This window comes from Gallinula chloropus (assembly GCF_964237585.1).
Source record: "Gallinula chloropus genome assembly, chromosome: 17".
Classification (NCBI taxonomy): domain Eukaryota; kingdom Metazoa; phylum Chordata; class Aves; order Gruiformes; family Rallidae; genus Gallinula; species Gallinula chloropus.
In genome coordinates this window covers 14544059-14564714 of record NC_140102.1, presented here as the reverse complement: position 1 = coordinate 14564714, position 20656 = coordinate 14544059, and the positions used below count along the sequence as shown (strand labels likewise).

The 20656-nt window shown below is 57.2% G+C and overlaps 2 protein-coding genes across 2 annotated transcripts; one reads left to right on the top strand and one right to left on the bottom strand.

Annotated features, from left to right (window-relative positions):
• Nucleotides 1-536: 536 nt before the first annotated feature.
• On the bottom strand, nucleotides 537-6886 carry CCDC157 (coiled-coil domain containing 157; the record flags this gene model as incomplete). Its single annotated transcript, XM_084272020.1, has 10 exons — nucleotides 537-768; nucleotides 846-907; nucleotides 1387-1526; nucleotides 1627-1795; nucleotides 2818-2985; nucleotides 3131-3321; nucleotides 3587-3664; nucleotides 3962-4667; nucleotides 5544-5715; nucleotides 6639-6886. The coding sequence occupies 10 exons, from the start codon at nucleotides 6884-6886 to the stop codon at nucleotides 537-539; spliced, it is 2166 nt and encodes a 721-aa protein (XP_084128146.1).
• A 489-nt stretch (nucleotides 6887-7375) lies between these two features.
• SF3A1 (splicing factor 3a subunit 1) lies at nucleotides 7376-20446 on the top strand. Its single transcript, XM_084271974.1, has 16 exons — nucleotides 7376-7477; nucleotides 9860-9972; nucleotides 11550-11754; nucleotides 12257-12514; nucleotides 12919-12993; nucleotides 13537-13687; nucleotides 14103-14296; nucleotides 14933-15050; nucleotides 15163-15348; nucleotides 15656-15777; nucleotides 15941-16183; nucleotides 16843-17053; nucleotides 17675-17829; nucleotides 18541-18642; nucleotides 18824-18895; nucleotides 19723-20446. The coding sequence occupies exons 1-16, from the start codon at nucleotides 7412-7414 to the stop codon at nucleotides 19822-19824; spliced, it is 2373 nt and encodes a 790-aa protein (XP_084128100.1). The 5' UTR covers nucleotides 7376-7411; the 3' UTR covers nucleotides 19825-20446.
• Nucleotides 20447-20656: the final 210 nt, after the last annotated feature.

Below are 20656 nucleotides of genomic sequence, written 5' to 3'. Positions count from 1 at the left end.
GGTGGTCTCTGGGCACCGGTGGCTCCAGGATTGCTGCTATCCCATGCTGCAGCAAGGGCTCCTCTCATCCCCAGCCCAGCTCTGCCTTCCTCTTCCTCTTCGCGTGGCCACATCACAGTCACCCCTCCACAACGCTTCCTGGTGTCTGGGCAGTGAGCTGTGCCAGGGACTCAGTGGCAGTGTGGCTGTGTGCGACCGAGCTCCAGCGCTCAGGAATGTCCCTGGGCCTGCTCAGCCCAGCTCTGGTTACCCTGGGAGACTCTCCCCATCCCTGCCCTCTGATGGCTGCTCACCTGCCTACAGGTCAGCGCCCTGGCAGCCAGTCCCAGCCTCATCTCCCTGCGGCCGCAGTGCAGAGGGAGAAGGGAAGGGGATGTGTCAGGCCAGCCCTCTGCGCCATCACCCCTGGTTTCTCCCAAAAAAAGGTTGCCAAACAGCGAGGAGGAGCAGGGAAGGTGCCAGTGGGTCCCATGGTGCAGGGCAGGGGGCTGCTCATGGAGCCCCGCGCTGTGTTCCTGCCTTGGGCTCCTCAGGGTTTATTTGCGGTGGCCGACGGTGCGGTGAGAGGAGGCGGGGGGGGCTCTGCCTTTCCCCCTCGGTTCGGGGGGGCTGAGCACCAGGCTCTTGGCCGGCAGCACGAGGCAGGCCCTGGCCTTGCACACGGGCTCTGCTGAGGCCGGTTTTGACCGCTGGCTGCTGGGAGCTCGCGGCCGGCGCTCGCGGCCGTGCGTCCCGGCGCTGCCCCTGCTGCTTCCGCTGCGCGGCCGCCTGCGGGTGCGGAAGCCGTTAAGAGGGGAGGAAGAAGAGGGAAGGTCCCCGACTCCTTCTCCTGGGTTCCTACTCACCCTGTGTCCTCCTCGCTGTGCTGGCTGCTGAGCTGACACCACAGCTGGGTCTGCGGGACGAGCTGGGGAAGAGAAGAGGGGGTGAGATGTCCCCCTGCGCTCACCTCTGGATGCAGCCCCCTGCTCTGCCCAGCTCATGGGGTATGACATGAGCCCTGCCCACACTCCCAGGGAGCTGCAGCCCAGCACATGCTGGAGCAGGGCTGGGTCTGGCCAGCGTGTGCCGCAGTGCCTCGGGCTCAGCTTGGCTGCTCTGGTTTAAAAGCATCAGGTGGGAGCAGCGAGGCTGAGAGGTGGGGTCCTGCAGGCAGGATCAGGCCTCAGGACAGTGAGGGGCCACAGCTCCTGCCATGGCAGGTGAGCAGCTGCCACACCACACCATGCCCCATGGCCTCTCCCTGCCAGAGCCTTTTCTGCAGGGGTTCCCAACCAGGGATCCAGTCCCCAGAGGACGTGGGCCACCGCCACCGGCTGGTCTTGGGGTACCCAGCGCCCCTCTCCCCCGGGGCACCCTCTCGCCCTGGCTTGGGTGCAGCCTCACCTTCAGCACACCCTGCTCAGCAGCCGCCTTCACCTTGGCTAGGGCTGACTTGAGCCGCACGTTCTCCTGCTGCAGCACGTCGATCCGGATGCTGTTGGCCTGTAGCTGCTTCTCCATGTCCTCAGTCAAGCTCCCGGTGCCTGCAAACCCAGTAACGGGGTCCTTGCAGCAGGGGTCCTGGGAGACCCTGAAGGCACAAGCCTGCTGCAGGGAAAGCAGGTGCTGCTGCCCATCCCTTACTCTCAAACTGTGTCTCGTTGGGGATGTGGAGGTCAGGGAAGAACACCAGGAGCTTCTCCCGCTCCTTCAGCTCCCGCGCCTGCTCCTCCAGCCTGGAGGTGTTTGCCTGCAGCTCTGAGACGGATTGCTCCAGGCTCAGCTTCTCTCGCTGCAGCGTGTCCAGCAGCTCCTACATGGCACAGCAGAGAGGTGGTGAGGTTGGCAGAGTGCTCTCCCAAACCCGGGAATGGAGTCCCAGGGGTGTGCTTCACCCTCCCTCCCTTTCAGCCCACAGTGGTGTGATGAAACGCAGGGTCTGACCCGCGAAGGTCCCTGCTGTGAGTGGGAATCGGCAGCACCGACTGTGAAATACAGCACGTGTCACAGACTCACAGAGCTGTGGGGGTTGGAAGGGACCTCCAGAGCTCATTGAGTCCAAGCCCCTGCCAAAGCAGGGTCCCTAGGACAGGGCACACAGGGCGGTGTCCAGTCGGGTCTGGAATCTCTCCAGAGAAGGAGACTCCACACCCCCTGGGCAGCCTGTCCCAGGGCTCCCTCACCCTCACTGGGGAAAGGTTCTTCCCCAGATTGGTGTGGAATTCCCTGTGCTCCAACTTGAGCCCATCGCCCCTTGTCCTGTCCCCACAGACACTGAGGAGAGGCTGCCCATGTCCCCCTGTGTCCCACCCTTCAGATATTGATAACCAGTGATCAGATCCCCTCTCAGGCTTCTTTTCTCCAGGCTGAACAGCCCCAGTTCACTCAGCCTTTCCTCACAGGGAAGATGCTCCAGGCCCTTCATCATCTCAGTAGCCTCCTCTGGACTCTCTCCAGGAGATCCCTGTCTGTTTTGTCCGGGGGAGCCCAGAACTGGACACAACACTCCAGGTGGGGCCTGACCAGGGCAGAGCAGAGGGGGAGGATCCCCTCCTGTGACCTGCTGGCAACAATCCTTTTAATGCCCCCCAGAGTCACCACTTCCTGCTGCTCCCCTGGTATGGGCTGGCAGGGGGGGGATGCTGAGGGAAACGGGCAGCGCAGGGGGAGGTGGCTGTGTGGCACTGCCTCACCAGGTCCCTACATCCCCCTCCAGCTACGGGAGGGGAAAAAGGGGTAGCGAGTGGCTCCTGACACCCCCAGGGCAGAGCTGTGTCCAGTGCCAGCTGCTCCCCGTGGAGCCCCACTCCTGGCAGCCCCCCGACCCCCACCAACCTGCTGTGCCTGAAGCTGCTGCCCGCTCTGCTGCCGGCTCTCCTCCAGCTGCTCCAACAGTCGGGCCTTGTCCTCCTCAGCCTCTCCCAGCTTGGCCTGCAGCTCCTCACGCTCCTGGTCCAGGCTGTCGAGCTGCTGCACCAGGACGTTCTGCTTGGCCTGCAAGGACTGCGCGGGGCGGGAGACCCTGTGTGGGGCTGGAGACCCTGCGTGGGGCTGTCGCTGCTCCCGCCCGCCATCGCCCTTACGCCGGGCGGCAGCACCCACGGCTCATCCCACACCCCGAGGCAGGGGAGGGGAGGCCCAGCCCTACCTCCTGGTGCCTCAGCACGCTCGCCACTTTGACCTTCTCCTTCTCCAGCTCCATGGTGGTGGCGCTGAGCTCCTCTCCCAGGCTTTCCCGCTGGCCCGTGAGCAGCCGCACCTTCTCCTCCAGCTCCAGCGCCACACTCCTGGTCACCATTGTGGTCCTCATCTCCTCCAGCAAGGTTGTCTTGGTCACCTCTGAGGAAGACACAGACACTCTGGCCCAGGCTGGGGAGAAGCTCCTGGGTAAAGTGGCTTGAAGGGAGCCCACAGCCTCCGCAGGCAACTGGTGCTGGGTGATACTCAGGCACCACTGTGATAGGGAGGGGCTCATCCTTCCCCCCCATCCCTCACCATTCCCACACGAGTTATTGCCGGGGGGGGGGGGCAACTGGGTGTGTTACGGGGGTGTAAAACACTCATGGGCTCGCAGGGAGGCTGGGGGAGCCCCAGGGGTGCTTACCCAGCTCCTGCATGGCAGCCTTCTTCACAGCCAGCTCCTCCTTCAGGGCAGAGAGCTGCTCTTCCAGCAGAGAAGCTCCTAAAGCAGCACAGAACCACCAGTGAGCACCACACAGCTCCTCAGGGGAGCGAAACCAAGGAGGCAGCAAACACTGCACCGAGGCGTTTCCCGTCGCATCCTGCTGTGCTCCCACAGGGAGCAGGCAGGGAGAGGACATGGACAACCAGCTCCTGCTCGCTGGGGTCTGTCTGGCAGTGGGGAACAGCCCTGGCCCTTCCAAAGGCCCTGCCCATGGCAGCGAGACCGACACGTGGCCACAGACTCTGTGTATGCCCAGCACTGGCCTGGGAAAGGATGCAGGGAACAGCACTGTACCTCTCCGTAGGTCATCCTTGTCCTGCTCCAGCCTGGCTACAGCCTCTAAATGCTCTTTGTTCTTTACTTTCAGGTTCTGCTCAGCCTCCTTCCTCTGCTGCGCTCGGGTCTCCTTCTCTGCCTGAAGCAGCCGGGAAAGGTCTTCAACCTGTTTCTGCAGCTTGTCCTTCTGTTTCCCTGACTCTTCCAGCTCAGACTTGAGAGGGTCAACCTGCTGCAGCAGCGTGTGGAGGTGTTTGCTGATCCTGGAGAGGTCCTTGCTCTGCTCTGAGGCCCAGTAGCTCATGTCCATTGCAGAGAGGGTCCCTCTCCCTGTGCTCTCCTCCACCATCTGGAACTTGCTGAGAGCCGAGGGGATGTTCTGGCTCTGACAAATGCTGGTGATGGCTTTGCCCACCTCACGGAGGCTGACCTGGGCGCTGGCACAGGTCTCACAGGGTCCCTGAGATGAGCCTGTTGTCTGCATGGGGATGCTGTGGCTGTTCTTGGCCGTGTTGCTGGCAGCTCTGGGCAGGGTGCTGCGTGAGGCGCTGCCGTTGGGCATGAGGACGCCTGATGATGGGCGCAGAGGAGAGGTCTGGGCCACTTCTGCCAACGTTCTTAACTCCAATCCATCCGGTGAGGAGCATTTGAGGTGCTGCTGCTTAAGCTTCCCAGCCTGGGGAGTGGGTTGCAGGGTGGGGATCTCCTTCCTGCAAGCCTTCTTCTGGGGAGGGGGGAGAGAGCACAAGACAAAATCAGTACCTGGGTCAAACTGAACCGGCTGCAGATGGTCTATGAGAGCCCAAACACAGAGGGGTGAGCGTGGGGGCAGGACCTCAGAGGCGATGATGGCAGTGAGCCCTTCTCTTGGGAGGGGAGAAGCTCCCAGAGCTGGGAGGACAGCTCAAAGCACTCTGGCTCCCTCTTTGCTCGGCTCCCTGCCAGCCAAGACACAGTGCTAGTAAACAAAATGAATGTGCTCCCCACTCCCTGATGCAGCACACGTTGGGATGGGACTTTTACAGGCTGCCAGGCAGCCTCAGCAGTGAACCCTGGGCCCCCTTCTTGTGACTGTCACTGCTCCCACACCTTCTGCACCAGCTCCTGGTTATGCCAGATGAATTACTGTGAGACTTTTCCATGAGAAGGATCTTTTTTGGGGGGTGGGAGAATAATACAGTGAGGGGCACAGCGTTTTTACCCCAAAATGATGTCCCTGATTTGAGCCAGCTCAGCCCCAGTGAGGTCAGCAGAGCTGCAGGGGCAGCACGTTGGCAGGAGGAGAAGAGCTTTCCGGGCAGCCAGGCTCACCCATCCTGAGATCCTGGAGGAGGATGGATCCAGCGGCACGGCTGGGAGGGGTGGTTAGAGAGGGAAGGGACTCAGGCTGGGAGGGGACAGTGTGGGACAGATGTCTCCTGTCTGGGTCAGCACTCGGAGGGTCATGAGCCTGCAGCACATCTTGGCATGGCCACAGCATGTGTCTTAGGGAAGGATCATGACCTCAGCACGGTCTGAAACGTGGTGGGGGTGAAGCAAGGGCCATTCCCATGAGCCCCACACTCAGCTTGTGAGGCGTCAGGGCTCCTAAATGTCCCACCTCATCCAGGAGCTGCTGGTACAAGGCTCCCAGTTTCAGCATGCTGGCCCAGTACCTCCTCGCCGTCAGTCCCGCGGACATGCAGGGTCCCACTGCCTGTGCTGGGGGCAGGGCTCGCTCACGGAGCAGGTTGTCCACATAGCCTGTGAAGCTCTGAAGCAGCAGCAGCAGCCTGGGTTTTTTGAGAGGAACAAAGCACAGCTTAGTGCAATGGAGTGCCTGGTGTGGGGAGAGGGCCCATGTTCAACAGTGCATTGAGTGTAAAGGGCCGGCACTGAGCCACTGAGGAGGCTGTCCCCTCTCCTGGGGAACAAGCAAGTTTGGCAAAGGAGGGGGTGGGTATCAGCACTCGACACTGGTGAGGCTGCACCCCGAGTGCTGGGTCCAGTTCTGGGCTCCTCACCAGCAGAAGGACATTGAGGTCCTGGAGCGAGTCCAGAGAAGGGCAACCAGGATGGGGAAGGGGCTGGAGGGTGAATCCTCTGAGGAGCAGCTGAGGGAGCTGGGGGTGTTCAGCCTGGAGAAGAGGAGGCTGAGGGGAGACCTTCTCCCCACCTCCCCTGCCCTGCCAAGAGGGTGCAGAGAGGTGGGCGATGGTCTCTTCAGCCAGGGGACAGGAGATGGGACAAGGGGCAATGGGCTCAAGCTGCCCCAGGGCAGGGTCAGAGCAGATGGGAGGGGAAAGTTCTTCTCTGGCAGAGTTGTGGGGCTGTGGCACAGGCTGCCCAGGGAGGGGCTGAGTCCCCACCTCTGGGGGTGTTTAACAGAGGGGGAGATGAGGTGCTCAGGGATCTGAGTCAGCACAGGACAGGAACAGTTGGACTCGATGGTCTTAAAGGTCTTTTCCAACCTGGTGATTCTGTGATTGTGATTCTGTGACCCCGGATCACTCCCCAGAGCAGTATTCTCCCCAGAAGACGTGGAGCACCCACATTCCCAGTACCAAACTGGAACTGATGGAGCCAGCAGCTCCACACCAGGGACACACGGTACCAGTTTGGGACCCGGCCGGCGCTCCACAACCCTTCCCTTGGCTCCGGTGGCCAAGCCTCTTTAGAAGAGGTGGCGCTGGGGGCCTGGCTTCGCCCTTCCCACCTGTCTATGGTCAGCTCCAGCAGGACGGCGTGGGCGTGCTGGCTGAACTCGGGGTCGCTCTCCACGTAGCTGTACCTCTGCAGCAGCGCCGCCACGTCCAGCTCGCAGGACACTTTATCGGGGAACTTCCAGGAAGGGAAACGCGCGGCCCCGGCCCGGGAGGAGACGTCGGCGATGGCGGCCTGCAGGTCCCTGAGGTCGGCCCGCAGGCTCTCCATGCAGCCGGGGTGGCCCAGGAGGTGAGCCATGGCGCTGCCGGGGGGGCAACCGGCCAAACCCGCGGCGGGGCGGGGGGTTGGCAGGTGAAAGGGGGATCCGCGCAGCCGGCACCGGGGCTGGGAGAGCCGGGAGAACCGGGAGAACCGGGAGAACCGGGAGAGCCGGGAGAACCGGGAGGTCGCGGCGGGAGAAGCTGCTGAGCCGGGATGCAGCGGCGCGGGTCTCCGCCTGCTGCCATGGCAACGGAGGACGCCGCGCCCCCACGAGGCCACGCCCCCCACGCCGAGGCCACGCCCCCCATCGGCAATGGTACGCGGGGGGCATTGACCTCCGGCGCGCATGCGCTGTGCCGCTTCGCCTCCTCCCTCCCTCCCTCCCTCCCTCCCTCCGCCTCGGGTGGTGACTCGCGGCGCTGCCGTCGTCACTTCCGTGGGGAGTGCGCGCGCAGCTCGTCCCTCCCGGCCGCCATTTCGTCCGGCCTCTGCCTCCTTCTCGGCTCGGGAAGCGGCTGCGGTGGGGAAGCGCTCCCCGCCCGCACCCCCGGGAGCAGCACCATGCCGGCCGGGCCCGTGCAAGCCATGCCTCCGGCGCAGCCGGCGCCGCCCGCGGAGAGCAAACCGGTGCGGGACGGGGGGAGGGAAGCGAGGCCGCGCTGGGAGGGCGGGAAGCCGCGGCGGGCGCGAGGCGGGATGTGAGGCGGCTCTGGGGGGGGGGGCGTGAGGCGGCTTTGGGGGGGGGGGGGGCGTGAGGCGGCTCGGGGGTGGGGGGGGCGTGAGGCGGCTCTGGGCGGGGGTGCGTGAGGCGGCTCTGGGGGGGGGGCGTGAGGCGGCTCGGGGGTGGGGGGGGCGTGAGGCGGCTCTGGGGGGGGGGCGTGAGGCGGCTCTGGGGGGGGGGCGTGAGGCGGCTCGGGGGGGGGGCGTGAGGCGGCTCTGGGGGGGGGGGCGTGAGGCGGCTCTGGGGGGGGGGGCGTGAGGCGGCTCTGGGGGGGGGCGTGAGGCGGCTCGGGGGTGGGGGGGGCGTGAGGCGGCTCGGGGGTGGGGGGGGCGTGAGGCGGCTCTGGGGGGGGGGGCGTGAGGCGGCTCTGGGGGGGGGGCGTGAGGCGGCTCGGGGGGGGGGCGTGAGGCGGCTCTGGGGGGGGGGGCGTGAGGCGGCTCTGGGGGGGGGGCGTGAGGCGGCTCTGGGGGGGGGGCGTGAGGCGGCTCTGGGGGGGGGGCGTGAGGCGGCTCTGGGGGGGGGGCGTGAGGCGGCCCGGGGGGGGTCGTGAGGCGGCGCTGGGGGGGGCGTGAGGCCGGGGGGGCGGGGGGGGCATGAGGCCGCGTTGGGGGCCGGGGGGCGTGAGGCGGCGCCGGTGGGGGACGTGAGGCCGCAGGGGGACGCGGCGCGCTCCGTGGCCCGGGCACGGCCGAGGCGCGGTGGGCGAGCGGGGCTCGCTGGGGTGGCTCTGGCCTCTTAGCCCGAGCTCTTTCTCAGGGCTTTGGGGGAGCCGCGGGTCCCCCCTGCCCTCCGCTGAGAGGCGGGTCCCGCGCTGCGCTGCAAAGCCGGGTCGTTCCCTGGAGGCGGCGCGGGGTCGTGCCCGGGGTGGGTGGGGGGGCGAGGCCGCCCTGCCACCAACAGGGATGCGCCGAAGGGCTGAGCACACCCAGCCCTGTGTTCCCCGTCCCCGGTTTAGCTGACACGCTTGTTCTTCAGTTAGAAAACTGGTTCCCAGCCGCCTCCCAGGGACTTTGGTGTGTGGGGGTTAGCAAGGCAGCTCGGCATCACCCCTAAATAAAAACACCTCACGTGCTGTTGTGTTATCCTTCAGCTCCTCAAGGTGGTGTGTGGAGGGAGTGGGGATGCAAACTCAGAGTAGTTCCAGAGCCCTGCTCTTAACTCGCTTTGTTAAGACTGTGTTTCACTTGCAGGAGCTCTCTGCCCTGGCATCCCCAGGGGCTTAGCAGAGCTGGTAGCTTTACTGGTATTCAGACTTTCCCTGACTGCCCCTGTTAAGATAATAAGCATTTCCCCTATGCCTTTTCTGTAAGGGCTTTTCTTGGGGCAGCTGCTTGGTGAGGAAAGAGGGAGGACATCTTTAATATCCCACAGAGAGCAGCTTCTGGCCTTTCTGGAAGATAAAGGGAGGAGTCTGGGGTGTTAGTTCAGATCCTCCTGTAATATCAGTGAGAAAAACACCTTGCAGAGCTTTTCCCTACAGAACACCTTTTGATGCAAATACAGTGGGGTTCCAGTCCTTCAGATTGGAGTCACACAGGCCTCTAGCAACGTTCTCAACTTCCAAACCTGTTCAGTGGTGCCAGGTTACTCCTCAGTATGTTTTTATAGGTGTTCCCATACGCAGCCTCTTGCCTCAGTGTTTACAAGTGCGCTCAGGGTCAAGGCTGAGGCAGTGAGGACGCCACGAGGGTTTGTTTTGCTTCCTGTGGCGTGGCTTCCTCCTTGTCTCCCAGTTCCTGCCCCAGCACTGGGTGCCCTGGACAAACCTCATCTCCCACCCTACGAAGGCAATTAGTGATTTGGCTTCTTAAACCAGCCCAGGCACAGGGAGGGAGCTGGGGGCTGGGGAGGGGACCAGCAGTGCTGTCTGCCACTCAGGCTGCTGTTTGGAATGTTGAAATCTCCCATAGCCTTCATTAAGCAGGGGATTGCAGAACAAAGTGTGGTAGTGTTGTGAAGTTCAGAGAGGAGAGAGATGAATTTTCCTCCTCACTGGGCTGAAAATAAGCCTAGCCTGGGTTTGCAGCCTCTGAGGCCGTGCTTCACCTCCTGATGCTGGTGTGTAGCACATTGCTCAGTGTTCTTTGAAATCCACCCCTCTGTTCTCAGCTTTGGTTTAGACCATTGGAATTCAGTGTCTTCCCTAACTGCAAACACCACAGCAAAGGCATCTTCCTGCACCACCACCTTCTGGATGGTGGCTGTGGTGGGGAGCCAGCAAACACTGCAGAGAGCTGTAGAGGAAAAAAAAAAACCCTCAAGGGTATGTGTATCCCTTTGTATTGCAGCCAGAAGAGGAGCCCAAAGAGGAAGCAGCACCGGCCAAGCCCGTGGTGGGGATTATTTACCCTCCTCCAGAGGTCAGGAACATTGTCGACAAGACCGCCAGCTTTGTGGCCAGGTAAACAGCACCGGGGGCATCGCTGGTGGGGGGGGGTGTGGGGGCTTCCCCTCCCTGCAGACATCTGTGCAGCTCCAGAGACTGAAGCAGGTTGCAGTCCTGCCACCTCCCGTGAGGGATGTGAAGGGTTGTGTCTCTCTACCTGTGGGACTGAGGAGAAGACAGTGTCCTGCTTCCAGGTGTAAGACTTGTTTTGGGAGAAAAGCTGCAATAGTGAGTACAGGTCATGGCAAAATCTGTTGCACATGCTGCAGTAACCAGGTAATGGTTCATGTTCTCCACAGTCTGAAGGGAAACCAAAATTCCAGGTAGAAATGGCACCTTGTCACACGTGCCCCGTTGTGTGAAGAAGCCAGGGAGTGATGACACTTTTCAGCCTGTAGCCAGAGTGTAGCTGGATTCCAGTGGCTGAGGTGTGTGTTTGTCCAGGCCTCAGCCATCTCTCTCAACAGGCAGGGGCAGAGGAGTGGGGAGAGGCTCCAGAGCAGAGTCTGATCCTCTCTTAGGATGGGTGGGATGTTTTTTTGCCTCATTGACTGCAGCAGATGGACTAGTGTGAGTATAGATATCAGGTTTAAAGGAGGATTCATGAGAGGTGAGTGAACTTTACTCACTTGGGCTTCTTCCATTCGCCTGGCATCATCACCCTGCACGTGCAAGCTGTTGGTGCTACCTGGCTCGACTTTCCCAGTGTGTTTGGTAGTGCTTGAGGTCTTTGGGCCATCTCACCTCCATGTGAGGTCTCAGGGGACCAGATCTTTGTCTTCCTGCAGTGTACAAGTAGCACAGGAGGTAAATACCCCTCCTCATCTTGCTGTGTGAATTCCCAACCTTTGTGGCATCCAGCCAGGCTGTGCCCCGTGTGCTTTCACCTCACTGAAACAGGGAGATTGTCGCTGTGGGGTTGAGACAGTTCCAGATGCTGGTCTAGTCAAAGACATTTACTGTGGAACTGATCTCCACAGTGCTGCCAAGGAGCTCTGGCTTCCTTTGAGGGTTTTGTGGAGACCTCTGTGTTTGGAAGAGACTTAATGTCTAAACAAGACCCAGGGGTATCCAGAGAAGACAAAGAAACCTGTGGTGTGGCAGGTGAGCTTCCCAAACTACCCAGAAAGAAATGGCTTGTGCTTTGAGCAGGAGGAGCTCTCCTGAACACAGCGCTCTGGTGTGGGCAGTCTCTGCTCAGGCTGATGATTCCCTGCTCTTTATTTTCCTTGTATGAACTGTCTGGAAATTAAATTGGGCTTAGAAGCTTGTTAATAGAGCAGATAACACCGCTCTGGTTTTGATATTTATTGGACACCTGTCTGATAAATCATCTAATCTGGTAAATGATGGTTTGTGTGCAGCCACATGGGGTGGTGGAAACTCTTGTGAGTCTTTAACTGTCTTAAATAGTCCCTGTGAAGCGTTCCAGGCTGGATTAGGACTTTGTGTCTGTGCAAGCAGCTGCTTTGCTGGGTGTGAGTTACTTCCAGGTAACTGTACACTCCTGTGTAGGAGGGAGAATGGTTTTCTGAGGGGCACACACATCTCAGACATTTACACTTACCTAAATTCATCTTCTTCCTCCCCAGAAATGGTCCAGAATTTGAAGCTCGAATCCGTCAGAACGAAATCAATAACCCCAAGTTCAATTTCTTGAACCCCAACGACCCTTACCATGCATATTACCGCCACAAAGTCAGCGAGTTCAAGGAGGGCAAAGCACAGGAGCCCTCAGCTGCAATTCCCAAGGTGATGCAACAGCAGCAGAGTGCTCAGCAGCAGCTTCCACAGAAGGTAAATATCCCTTCCCACTGCAGTCATGAGCTCAGTGTCCAACTGGGTGTCTTGCAGCCCAGTGTTAAGGAGAAGGTCTGAAAGACCAGGCAAATGAAAGAGTTTATGGAAAACATATCCAGGTTTTTTTCCTGCCAAAGGAAAAGGGATCAACTTCCCCTTAAAATGCGGAGTATGAGACGTTGCAGTCTTGCTCAGCTCTGCTTTTATACACACTGGCTGGAGCAGGGGCAGCGACCCAGTGTGGGTCTTTGCATGGCTCTGTGCTGAGACCAGCCTGGGGGATTGCAGTGAAGTCCCAATGGCTTCCAGTCGTGTTAGCTGGTGGAGCAGCATTCACTTCCTTGTAGGCCTAACCACATGTGTCCAGATACATCCCATGGCACTGATGCTCCTCCTGGGAGCTGCCAGGGTGTCTAGGCTGACGTTGCTTTACTGCAGCCACTGAAGGAAACACGCGCTCCTTCCCTCAGCTCCTGAGCCATCCTTGTTTGCTTGGCAGGTGCAGGCCCAGGTGATCCAGGAGACAGTCGTTCCCAAGGAGCCGCCTCCGGAGTTCGAGTTCATTGCGGATCCTCCCTCAATCTCAGCCTTTGACTTGGACGTGGTGAAGCTCACGGCGCAGTTCGTGGCGCGGAACGGGCGGCAGTTCTTGACTCAGCTGATGCAGAAGGAGCAGAGGAACTATCAGTTTGACTTCCTGCGCCCCCAGCACAGTCTCTTTAACTACTTCACGAAGCTGGTTGAGCAGTACACGAAGGTGGGCAGCTTTCCTGTCACATTGGTTCCTCTGGCACCTGTGTTTATATCTCTTTAAGCCTGGTGAAGCCCCACAAAACAGCCAGACCAGAAACACGAGCTGGTCTAGGAGCTTGTCCTCCACATCATGCTCTTTAAGTAGAGCACATGTCTTGTTGGCAATGTGCAGCACTGAACATGGTGGGCTGTCAGTTATATGTTCCTCTACTATAAGTTGTGGCTTTTTAAAGCTGTAGTTGGTACTCAGAGTGTGAATGTTTTGAAGTGCAAGCGTGAGCAGTAAGAGCTGCAGTACATAAAGGGAATGTAACCCTGGGGCTCTGCTGGTGCTTTGATCAGTGTGGAAGGAGAGGAATTGCTTTTACAAAAGAATTGTCACCAACTGTCCTGTGAAATACATTTCAGATCTTGATCCCACCGAAGGGCTTGCTCCTCAAACTGAAGAAAGAGGCTGAAAATCCCAAGGAAGTCCTAGATCAGGTATGGCATGGAACATCTGCAAGATTGCCCAAGGGTTTGGGTGGTGGTTTGAGTTTCTGAGCTGTGTGTGTTTGTGACTGGCAGCAAATGCAGACATGGCAAATAAAATGGACTTGTGCCCTGTGGTCAATAGAACGCAGAGTGCCCGCTCCTGCCTTCAAACCACAAGCTAGGGGTTGTGCCAGGGGTAGTTTACTTGCAGCAGTGTGGATACTACACAGTGTAGATACTACACAGCCCCATTTCCAAGCGCTTTACCAAGTAGAACGTTTCCCCCTCAGACAGTTTCACTGTGACACTTCAGTCACTTCCAGCCCCTCCAAGCTGCTCTCTGTGACTCTGCTTCTCTCTGGTGTGTGGCACGTTGCTCAGTAGGCAAACGTGGTGTTTTGAAGTGAAAGACAAGTGTTTCCATGTCAGGCCAGGCCTCTGGAGCAGTGTAACTGCCCTGGAAGGGTTGGCAGCCTGAGCTTCCAGAACCAGTAGAGATGGTCACGATGTGTTCCTTGTCTGATGTTCAGTACTTCATGTCTGCTTGTGCAGGTGTATTACAGAGTGGAGTGGGCAAAGTTCCAGGAGCGAGAGAGGAAGAAGGAGGAGGAGGAGAAGGAGAAGGAGCGTGTTGCTTACGCCCAGATCGATTGGCATGACTTTGTGGTCGTGGAAACAGTTGACTTCCAGCCCAATGAGCAAGGTACTGCAGTTAAGTGTGGTAACCTCTGTGAAACACTGCTGGTCTGGCAGCTGCAGATCCTTCAGAGGTGGCAGGGAAAGCCTTCCAGTGACAGGGGGTGTGTGGGGCTGGGTTTTCTCTGGTCAGTAATACTTTCTTTATGTGAAGCCCAGGACCTCACTTCTCCACTTCCACCAGGACAGCAGAACTTGTCCTGCTTCCCAGTGGTGCTTTCACCTCTAACTACCTTCAGCTGTGGTGGTGCTGTTGGTGTCTGCAGATTCCACCCATTCCCTTCTCTGTCCCTTGGCTCCCAGGAGATTCTGGTGCTGCTGTTGTGTAAAACTGTTTTTCACTCAGGAAACCGGTATTTCTGTCTGTGCGACAAGCAGCAAAACAGGATGGAGAAACAGCAGCTCTGTTGTCTGTGTTGTAGGGAATTTCCCTCCTCCCACCACTCCAGAAGAGTTGGGAGCTCGAATCCTGATCCAGGAGCGTTATGAGAAGTTTGGGGAAAGTGAGGAGGTGGAGATGGAGGTGGAGTCAGATGAGGAAGATGAAAAGCAAGAGAAAACAGATGAGCCCCCAGCCCAGCTGGATCAAGACACACAAGTGCAGGATATGGATGAGGTAACTAGCTGGTAGAATTGGTATTGCTTTTGCCCCATAAAGTTTGTGAGGTTTGTAATGTCCTTTGTTTTCACTGTCAGAAGTTCCTCAGTTTCTTGAGGAAATGAGATCTCCTCCTCACGGGATGTCCAAACAACCTCTCTCTGCTGGAATATGGTTATTTTTAACATTTTCCCTTGTTGATACAGTTTCCAAGAGAGAAATCCAGTAACTTTGTCCCCTGATGGTGCAGAATTTATATTTGTGGGATCAAACCTTTTGGGCTTTCTTCTGCTCAGGGTGGAACGCTGAAAGATGACTCATTTCAGACCCTTCCCCTGCCGCTCCCTGTAAGCTGTTTTTCTGGTAACAAGGAACAAGAGCAGGGTTGACCGTACACCCCAGCCTGCTGGGCTGTGGTAATGTGGAAGCTGAGGAGTTCTTGCTTCCTCTTCTGGGTCCCCTGAATTTTTGAACCATGAATATCCAGACTGCAGCGTAGGTGTCCAGAGGCAAAATAGATTTGGTGCTTTGAAGCCGCTTAATTGGCTCTTCCAGCACTGCAGAGGAGCTTTATGCCTTTCTCACATCTTCTTTGTTGATATTTGACTACAGGAACTTGGTTATGATTTATTTTTCCCCCCCTCCCTAAATCAGGGTTCAGATGATGAAGATGAAGGTCAGAAGGTTCCTCCTCCTCCAGAGACTCCAATGCCACCACCTCTTCCTCCCACACCAGATCAAGTCATTGTGAGGAAAGATTATGATCCCAAAGGTAAATCAGGCTGGTGGAGAAAAGCTTATTCCTCCCTGAGGAATCTCCAAAGCATTTGTCTCTAGGCTGCCTTCTCTGATGTATTTTTAACAGTGTGGTTTTGTTTTTCTAGCCTCAAAACCATTGCCACCAGCCCCAGCTCCAGATGAATATCTTGTTTCCCCCATCACTGGAGAGAAGATTCCTGCCAGTAAAATGCAAGAACACATGCGGATCGGGCTCCTAGATCCACGGTGGCTGGAGCAGCGGGATCGCTCCATCCGTGAAAAGCAGAGTGATGATGAGGTCTATGCCCCAGGTCAGCTTGAGCATAAAACCCAGTTCCTAGATGAGCTCAGTGAGCTTTTGGCACTCCCCCCAGCGATAAGGACCACTTAAGAGTAGCCCCTTGTGTGATGTCCTCAGTGTGCTGATTTTTGATACATTTGTGGTTCGTAGGGTGAAGCTTTTCACTAAACTTAAAGGCAAAGAGCATCAGCTGCCCCTTACCAGCCATTGGTCACTGTCTCTCTCTCAAAAGAGCAGCATTTTAAAGATCACAGAAAGAGGCTTGTTTGTGCTTGAGCATATGTCTTGAGATAAGAATTTCTCTTTCTTCCTTGCAGGTTTGGATATTGAAAGCAGCTTGAAGCAGCTGGCGGAGCGCCGTACCGATATCTTTGGTGTGGAAGAGACTGCTATTGGGAAAAAGATCGGTGAAGAAGAAATCCAGAAGCCAGAGGAGAAGGTAAGAGTGGAAACTGCTGTTTGGTGGTTCTGTTTGGTCTTTGAATGTATTCCTGCAGAATGCCTGGAGAGACAGGAGGCTTTTGAACTTCCTTTGACTTATTTGCGGCTCACGTTGCAGCCCGGACAGGCTGGAGTTATTCAGATTTATTTTATCCTCTCAGGTGACCTGGGATGGCCACTCAGGCAGCATGGCCCGCACACAACAGGCTGCTCAGGCCAACATCACTCTCCAAGAGCAAATTGAAGCTATCCACAAGGCCAAGGGACTGGTGCCAGAAGATGACAGCAAGGAGAAGATCGGTCCCAGCAAACCCAATGAAATCCCACAGCCACCCCCTCCTTCGTCGGCATCAAACCCCCCAGCCAGCGCTCAGCCCATCACATCGGTGCCTCGGCCGCCCGCAGTGAGTGTTGGGGCTTCCAAAAGCAGGTGGCTCCATCTGGGGTCAGTTTGAAGGGAGCCCTGGCAGAGGTCGGGGGTCGGAGCAGCAGGGCACTGGCCTAGCAGCAGGTGTTGAGCGAAGTTCATGTTTCCAGATGACTCTGAAACCATCAGTGGAACCCTTAGTGAACTCGCTGTCAAAAATAGAAACCAAGATTTAGGTGGAGCTTTTTACCCTTGGAGGTATCAAGAAGAGGCTTGGTCAGCGGGGCGGAGGAAGAACCTAGGCAGTGAGATTTCAGAGGAGGGAAGTGTGGCTGAGGGAGAATGGGCAGGGGCCTTTGTGTGGGTGTAGAAAGGTGTGGTGCAGAGCAGGTGGAGCTGCAGGCGAGGAATGTTCACTGGTGACTCCCTGCCCTGAGGGTTCTGCGGCCTGACTCCGAAATAGCTCCAGGTCTGATACTGGAGTGGTGAGGGGTAGAACCACTTGGTGTGTTCCTGAGGCTCCTGGGCTTGTTTAGGGGTGGCTTGGCTAGCCATACGCCAGCTCACTGAGGATCTCAGCAGGTCTCTGGCCTGCAGACACACTCTTGGTGTTGTCCTGGTTCTTGTAACCAGGATTGCGAGCGGCACTGTGTGTTCCTGCACCTTCCTGCTAAGAAACCCCCCTTCTCTTTGCAGATGCCCCCTCCTGTCCGTGCCGCTGTTGTTTCTGCAGTTCCGGTCATGCCTCGGCCCCCGATGACCTCCGTGGTCCGGCTGCCTCCAGGGTCTGTCATAGCCACCCCCATGCCACCAATAATCCACACCCCGCGCATCAACGTGGTCCCCATGCCACCCTCTGCTCCTCCCATCATGAGCCCTCGCCCGCCTCCCATGATAGTACCAACAGGTTGGTAACCAGCTGCTGCTGTTAATTGTCAGCTAATTACCAGGGCCTCCAGCTCTGAGTCCTCTTTATAATGAAACACACACCTCTGATCATGGTTTAAGTAGGATTACACCCGGGTGTAAGTTTCCACAGTGCTTTCTAAAAGGAACCACACTGAAGAGGAACCACCATCACCTCACCGGGTGCTCCTGCTTGTTACAGCTGTTACCTGGGGGGGTGGGGGGGGGGAGGCAGGCAGAGCGGTTGCCTGGCCCCTTTCCTTGTGGCGCCTTCACAGCATTGGGTGGTTTGTTGAACAGCACAGTGTAAAAATAAATTCTTCCCTTTTTTTTGAGTTTATTATTTATTTTTTTAACTGGAGGTGCTGGCACTGCCACGTGCCAAGCTCAGAGCATTTTCCTTTTTGCAAGATCTGCAGGAAGCTCTTAATTCTGCTCGTTGGCTTTTCCTGGGCAGTTTCCCAATATAAAGATCTCCTAACGTTTGAAGCTTGCACGTCCCTGTTGGCTGTGTTTTAACTTTGTGGCATTTCTTTTTTACTGGCCTATTGAGAAGAGGGTTTTGTGTAAGGAGGGTCTGCTGAATGCTCTGGTTGTGTTGTGTCTCCCCATCCCATTCCAGCGTTTGTTCCTGCGCCTCCTGTGGCTCCGGTTCCTTCCCCAGCGCCGATGCCTCCCGTTCACCCCCCGCCACCGATGGAGGATGAACCAGTGTCAAAGAAACTGAAGAGTGAAGACAGCCTGATCCCAGAGGAGGAATTTCTGCGCAGGAACAAGGTACGTGTGAGAGGCACCGACCCCGCTGGGCTTCCTCTGCCCAAAGGGGATGCAAAACCTTGTTTCTCTGTGCCGATGCTGAGCGTGTCTCCCAAGGGAACAGCTCCTTTCTGCTGTCACTCCTGAGCGAAGCAAACAGCTTTGCTTCACAAGAACAGGCAGTGCAGCACTGCTTGTGGTAGGCTAGTCTGCGGTTCAGGGCAGCGAGGTGTAAGTTTACACTAATGTGAAGGGCTAGTGCAGCTAATAAGCTTTTAAGCAGAGATCTGCTAAGCTGGGAGATTTAATACATCGATGTCGATGTGATAGTGTGGTCAGGTGGTGTATTCTGTGATAAGGTGAGCTAAGTGTTAGACCGGATTCCTTCCTGAGGAGTGCCTTCAGCCCGTTAGAAGGCCTGTAAGAAGGCTGTGAGCTGTTTCCTGTTTAACACTTCACGTGCTCGCTGTGAACAAGATGCTGTGAACAGCACCCAGAAGGAGGGACTAGTGAGAGGAGTCCAGCTGCAGGCTTTGTTTTGGTAGCAGCAAAGGAACTTTCTCAGTGCTGAGGTAAACACGTTTCTGTGTGTTTACTGAGAAGTAGAGATACGTGGCTAGTTTTGGAAATACAGAATTTGTCTGCTGCTGTGTGTCTATAAATAATTTGCTGTGCTGTTATCTCAGTCCCAGCCTCCTGGCCTGTACGAGCTGCTCTCTCTGTTTCCTTTAGGGTCCGGTCACCGTCAAAGTCCAGGTTCCCAACATGCAGGACAAGACAGAATGGAAACTGAACGGCCAGGTGTTGGTGTTCACGCTGCCGCTCTCAGACCAGGCACGTAGCTTATTAACCTGCCTTACCCCTCCGTGGTTTGCTGCTGGAATCTTGCCCTTTGAGAACAGCAGTCGCCCTGTGTGGCTGGAACTATAAAACTCTGGCTGCTCCCCATGCTGCCGCGGCCTCTTGCCCGGGGCGGGCTGCCAAAACCCTGAGCAAGCTGTTTGGTTCCTCCTAGGTGTCTGTTATAAAGGTGAAGATCCACGAGGCCACAGGGATGCCAGCTGGGAAACAGAAGCTGCAGTACGAGGTGGGTACAAACCCTTTGAGTGTGCTCTTTGTGCCAGAAAGCACCGAAGGAACACAGACTTGACTTGCTCCCAGAAGTTGGGATGTAGCCACCGAGGTCTGGGGAAGAGCAGAGGGAATGTTTTTTCCCTCTCTGCATGGCACAGGTGGTTACAGCACCACAGGCTGTTGGAGCAGGACAGGCCTTCAGCAGGTGGCACCAGCAGGTCTGTGTGGTGTTGCTGCTGCAGGTGAACCCCTGAGCTCCATCAGCTCCATCAGCCTGTAGCCAATGTGTGTCAGTGCATCACGTGTGCTCTGAAGGTGGGTGAGAATGCTTCAGAACTCCCTCAGCTCCGAGAAAACTGTCTCCCCAAACCACGGAAGGGAAGAGATCTCTCTCTCTTCCCCTCGAGACTGGAGCTGTTGGGCACCGTTCCTTTTTAGTGCCTGGCTTCCAGCCGTGCATGTGCGGGGGCCCAGCCTGCCGCTGCAGCAGCGACCTTTGTGCGCCTGGCTCCGCGGGAGTCAGGCCACCAGCAGATGCTGTGTTAACCCTTTGCAAGAGGGGAAGCTTAACTGGGGGGGTGGGAAGAGGGAGTGGAGCCTAAATACCTCCCTGGGAGTCGCCTCTATGGTGACTCTGTTTGGGGGGTGGGGGGTGCACTGTGTATTGTCTGGTGGTTGCTCTCACATCGATCCCAGCATCGTTCTGAGCTGCTGGGCTCTCTGAACGGATCCCAGAGCAGTGCTGGGGAGCTGCTTTGGGGGTGGTGGGAGTGGGATGGGAGCACTAATGCTTCTGTTCTGACTGCTTGGGTTTGGGTTTTTTCTCTTTCCTTCCTTCAGGGCATCTTCATCAAGGATTCAAACTCCCTGGCTTATTACAACATGACGAGTGGCTCGCTCATTCACTTGGCTCTCAAAGAAAGAGGAGGCAGGAAGAAATAGGCACTTCAGAGCCCGGAGACACACTGTGGCCACGGTGCTGCTCGTCTTCCCCCAACCCTGTGACTCCTCCAGCCTTTTTAGGGGCAACTGTGGCTGCCCACCAGCTCTGGTTTGAAAAGAGAGACTCTGTGTCTGTTCCCCACCCCTGTGTTTGGGTGCTGATGAGAGAGGGGAAGCTGACAGAGCCCCGAAAGTTGTGTAAATGTAGTGACCTAGTCCCTGAGTGCAGCAGCACCTTGGTGATCGATGCTTTGCTCGAGTGCTGGCTCTCCCTTCAGTTCCCCTGTGAATCACCGTTGAGGCTGTGCCTGGCTTAGTCTAGATCTGTCTGTGAGGCGCTTCACACCGCCCCTGAACATCACCTCTGACTGCAACGCTTGCTGCTGTGTTTAACCTTTTTCTAATCGAAACCAACTTCCTCCTCAGCATTATTAAGCCCCTTGTTCCACCCCCATCTCCAGTCTATCTGCAAGAACTGCTCGTGCTGACCCTGACTGGGATATTTATCCTCTGGCGGTGTGAGCGTACGCGGCGTGCCCTGCGATCGGGGTCTGTGTGCTCAGCAGCGCTGTGCTGCTCCTGTACAGCCCAACATTAGTTTTAATAAACACACACCTCGGGACAGGACTGTGTCAGCTTGTTCCTTGGGCTTGTTTTAGGAAATGCTGCAGGAAAAGGGGTGGGTTAAAACTTCCCTAGTGCTACACCGTTACTCTTGAAGGCGAAGGGTGTTTCTGTCAGGGGTTCAGACGCTTTGGGCTGTGTGACAGTTTCATTGGGAGAAACTTGCATTGTGCTTGACATCAGGCAGCTGATGTGTCTTGGGGCTGGA

Bases quoted from the DNA above. Each gene is read 5' to 3' on its own strand.
- SF3A1 (XM_084271974.1), top strand. From the start codon at position 7,412: ATGCCGGCCGGGCCCGTGCAAGCCATGCCTCCGGCGCAGCCGGCGCCG. The intron at 11,755-12,256 runs GTAAATATCCCT...TTTGCTTGGCAG, and splicing joins AGCAGCAGCTTCCACAGAAG to GTGCAGGCCCAGGTGATCCA. The intron at 17,054-17,674 runs GTTGGTAACCAG...ATCCCATTCCAG, and splicing joins TCCCATGATAGTACCAACAG to CGTTTGTTCCTGCGCCTCCT.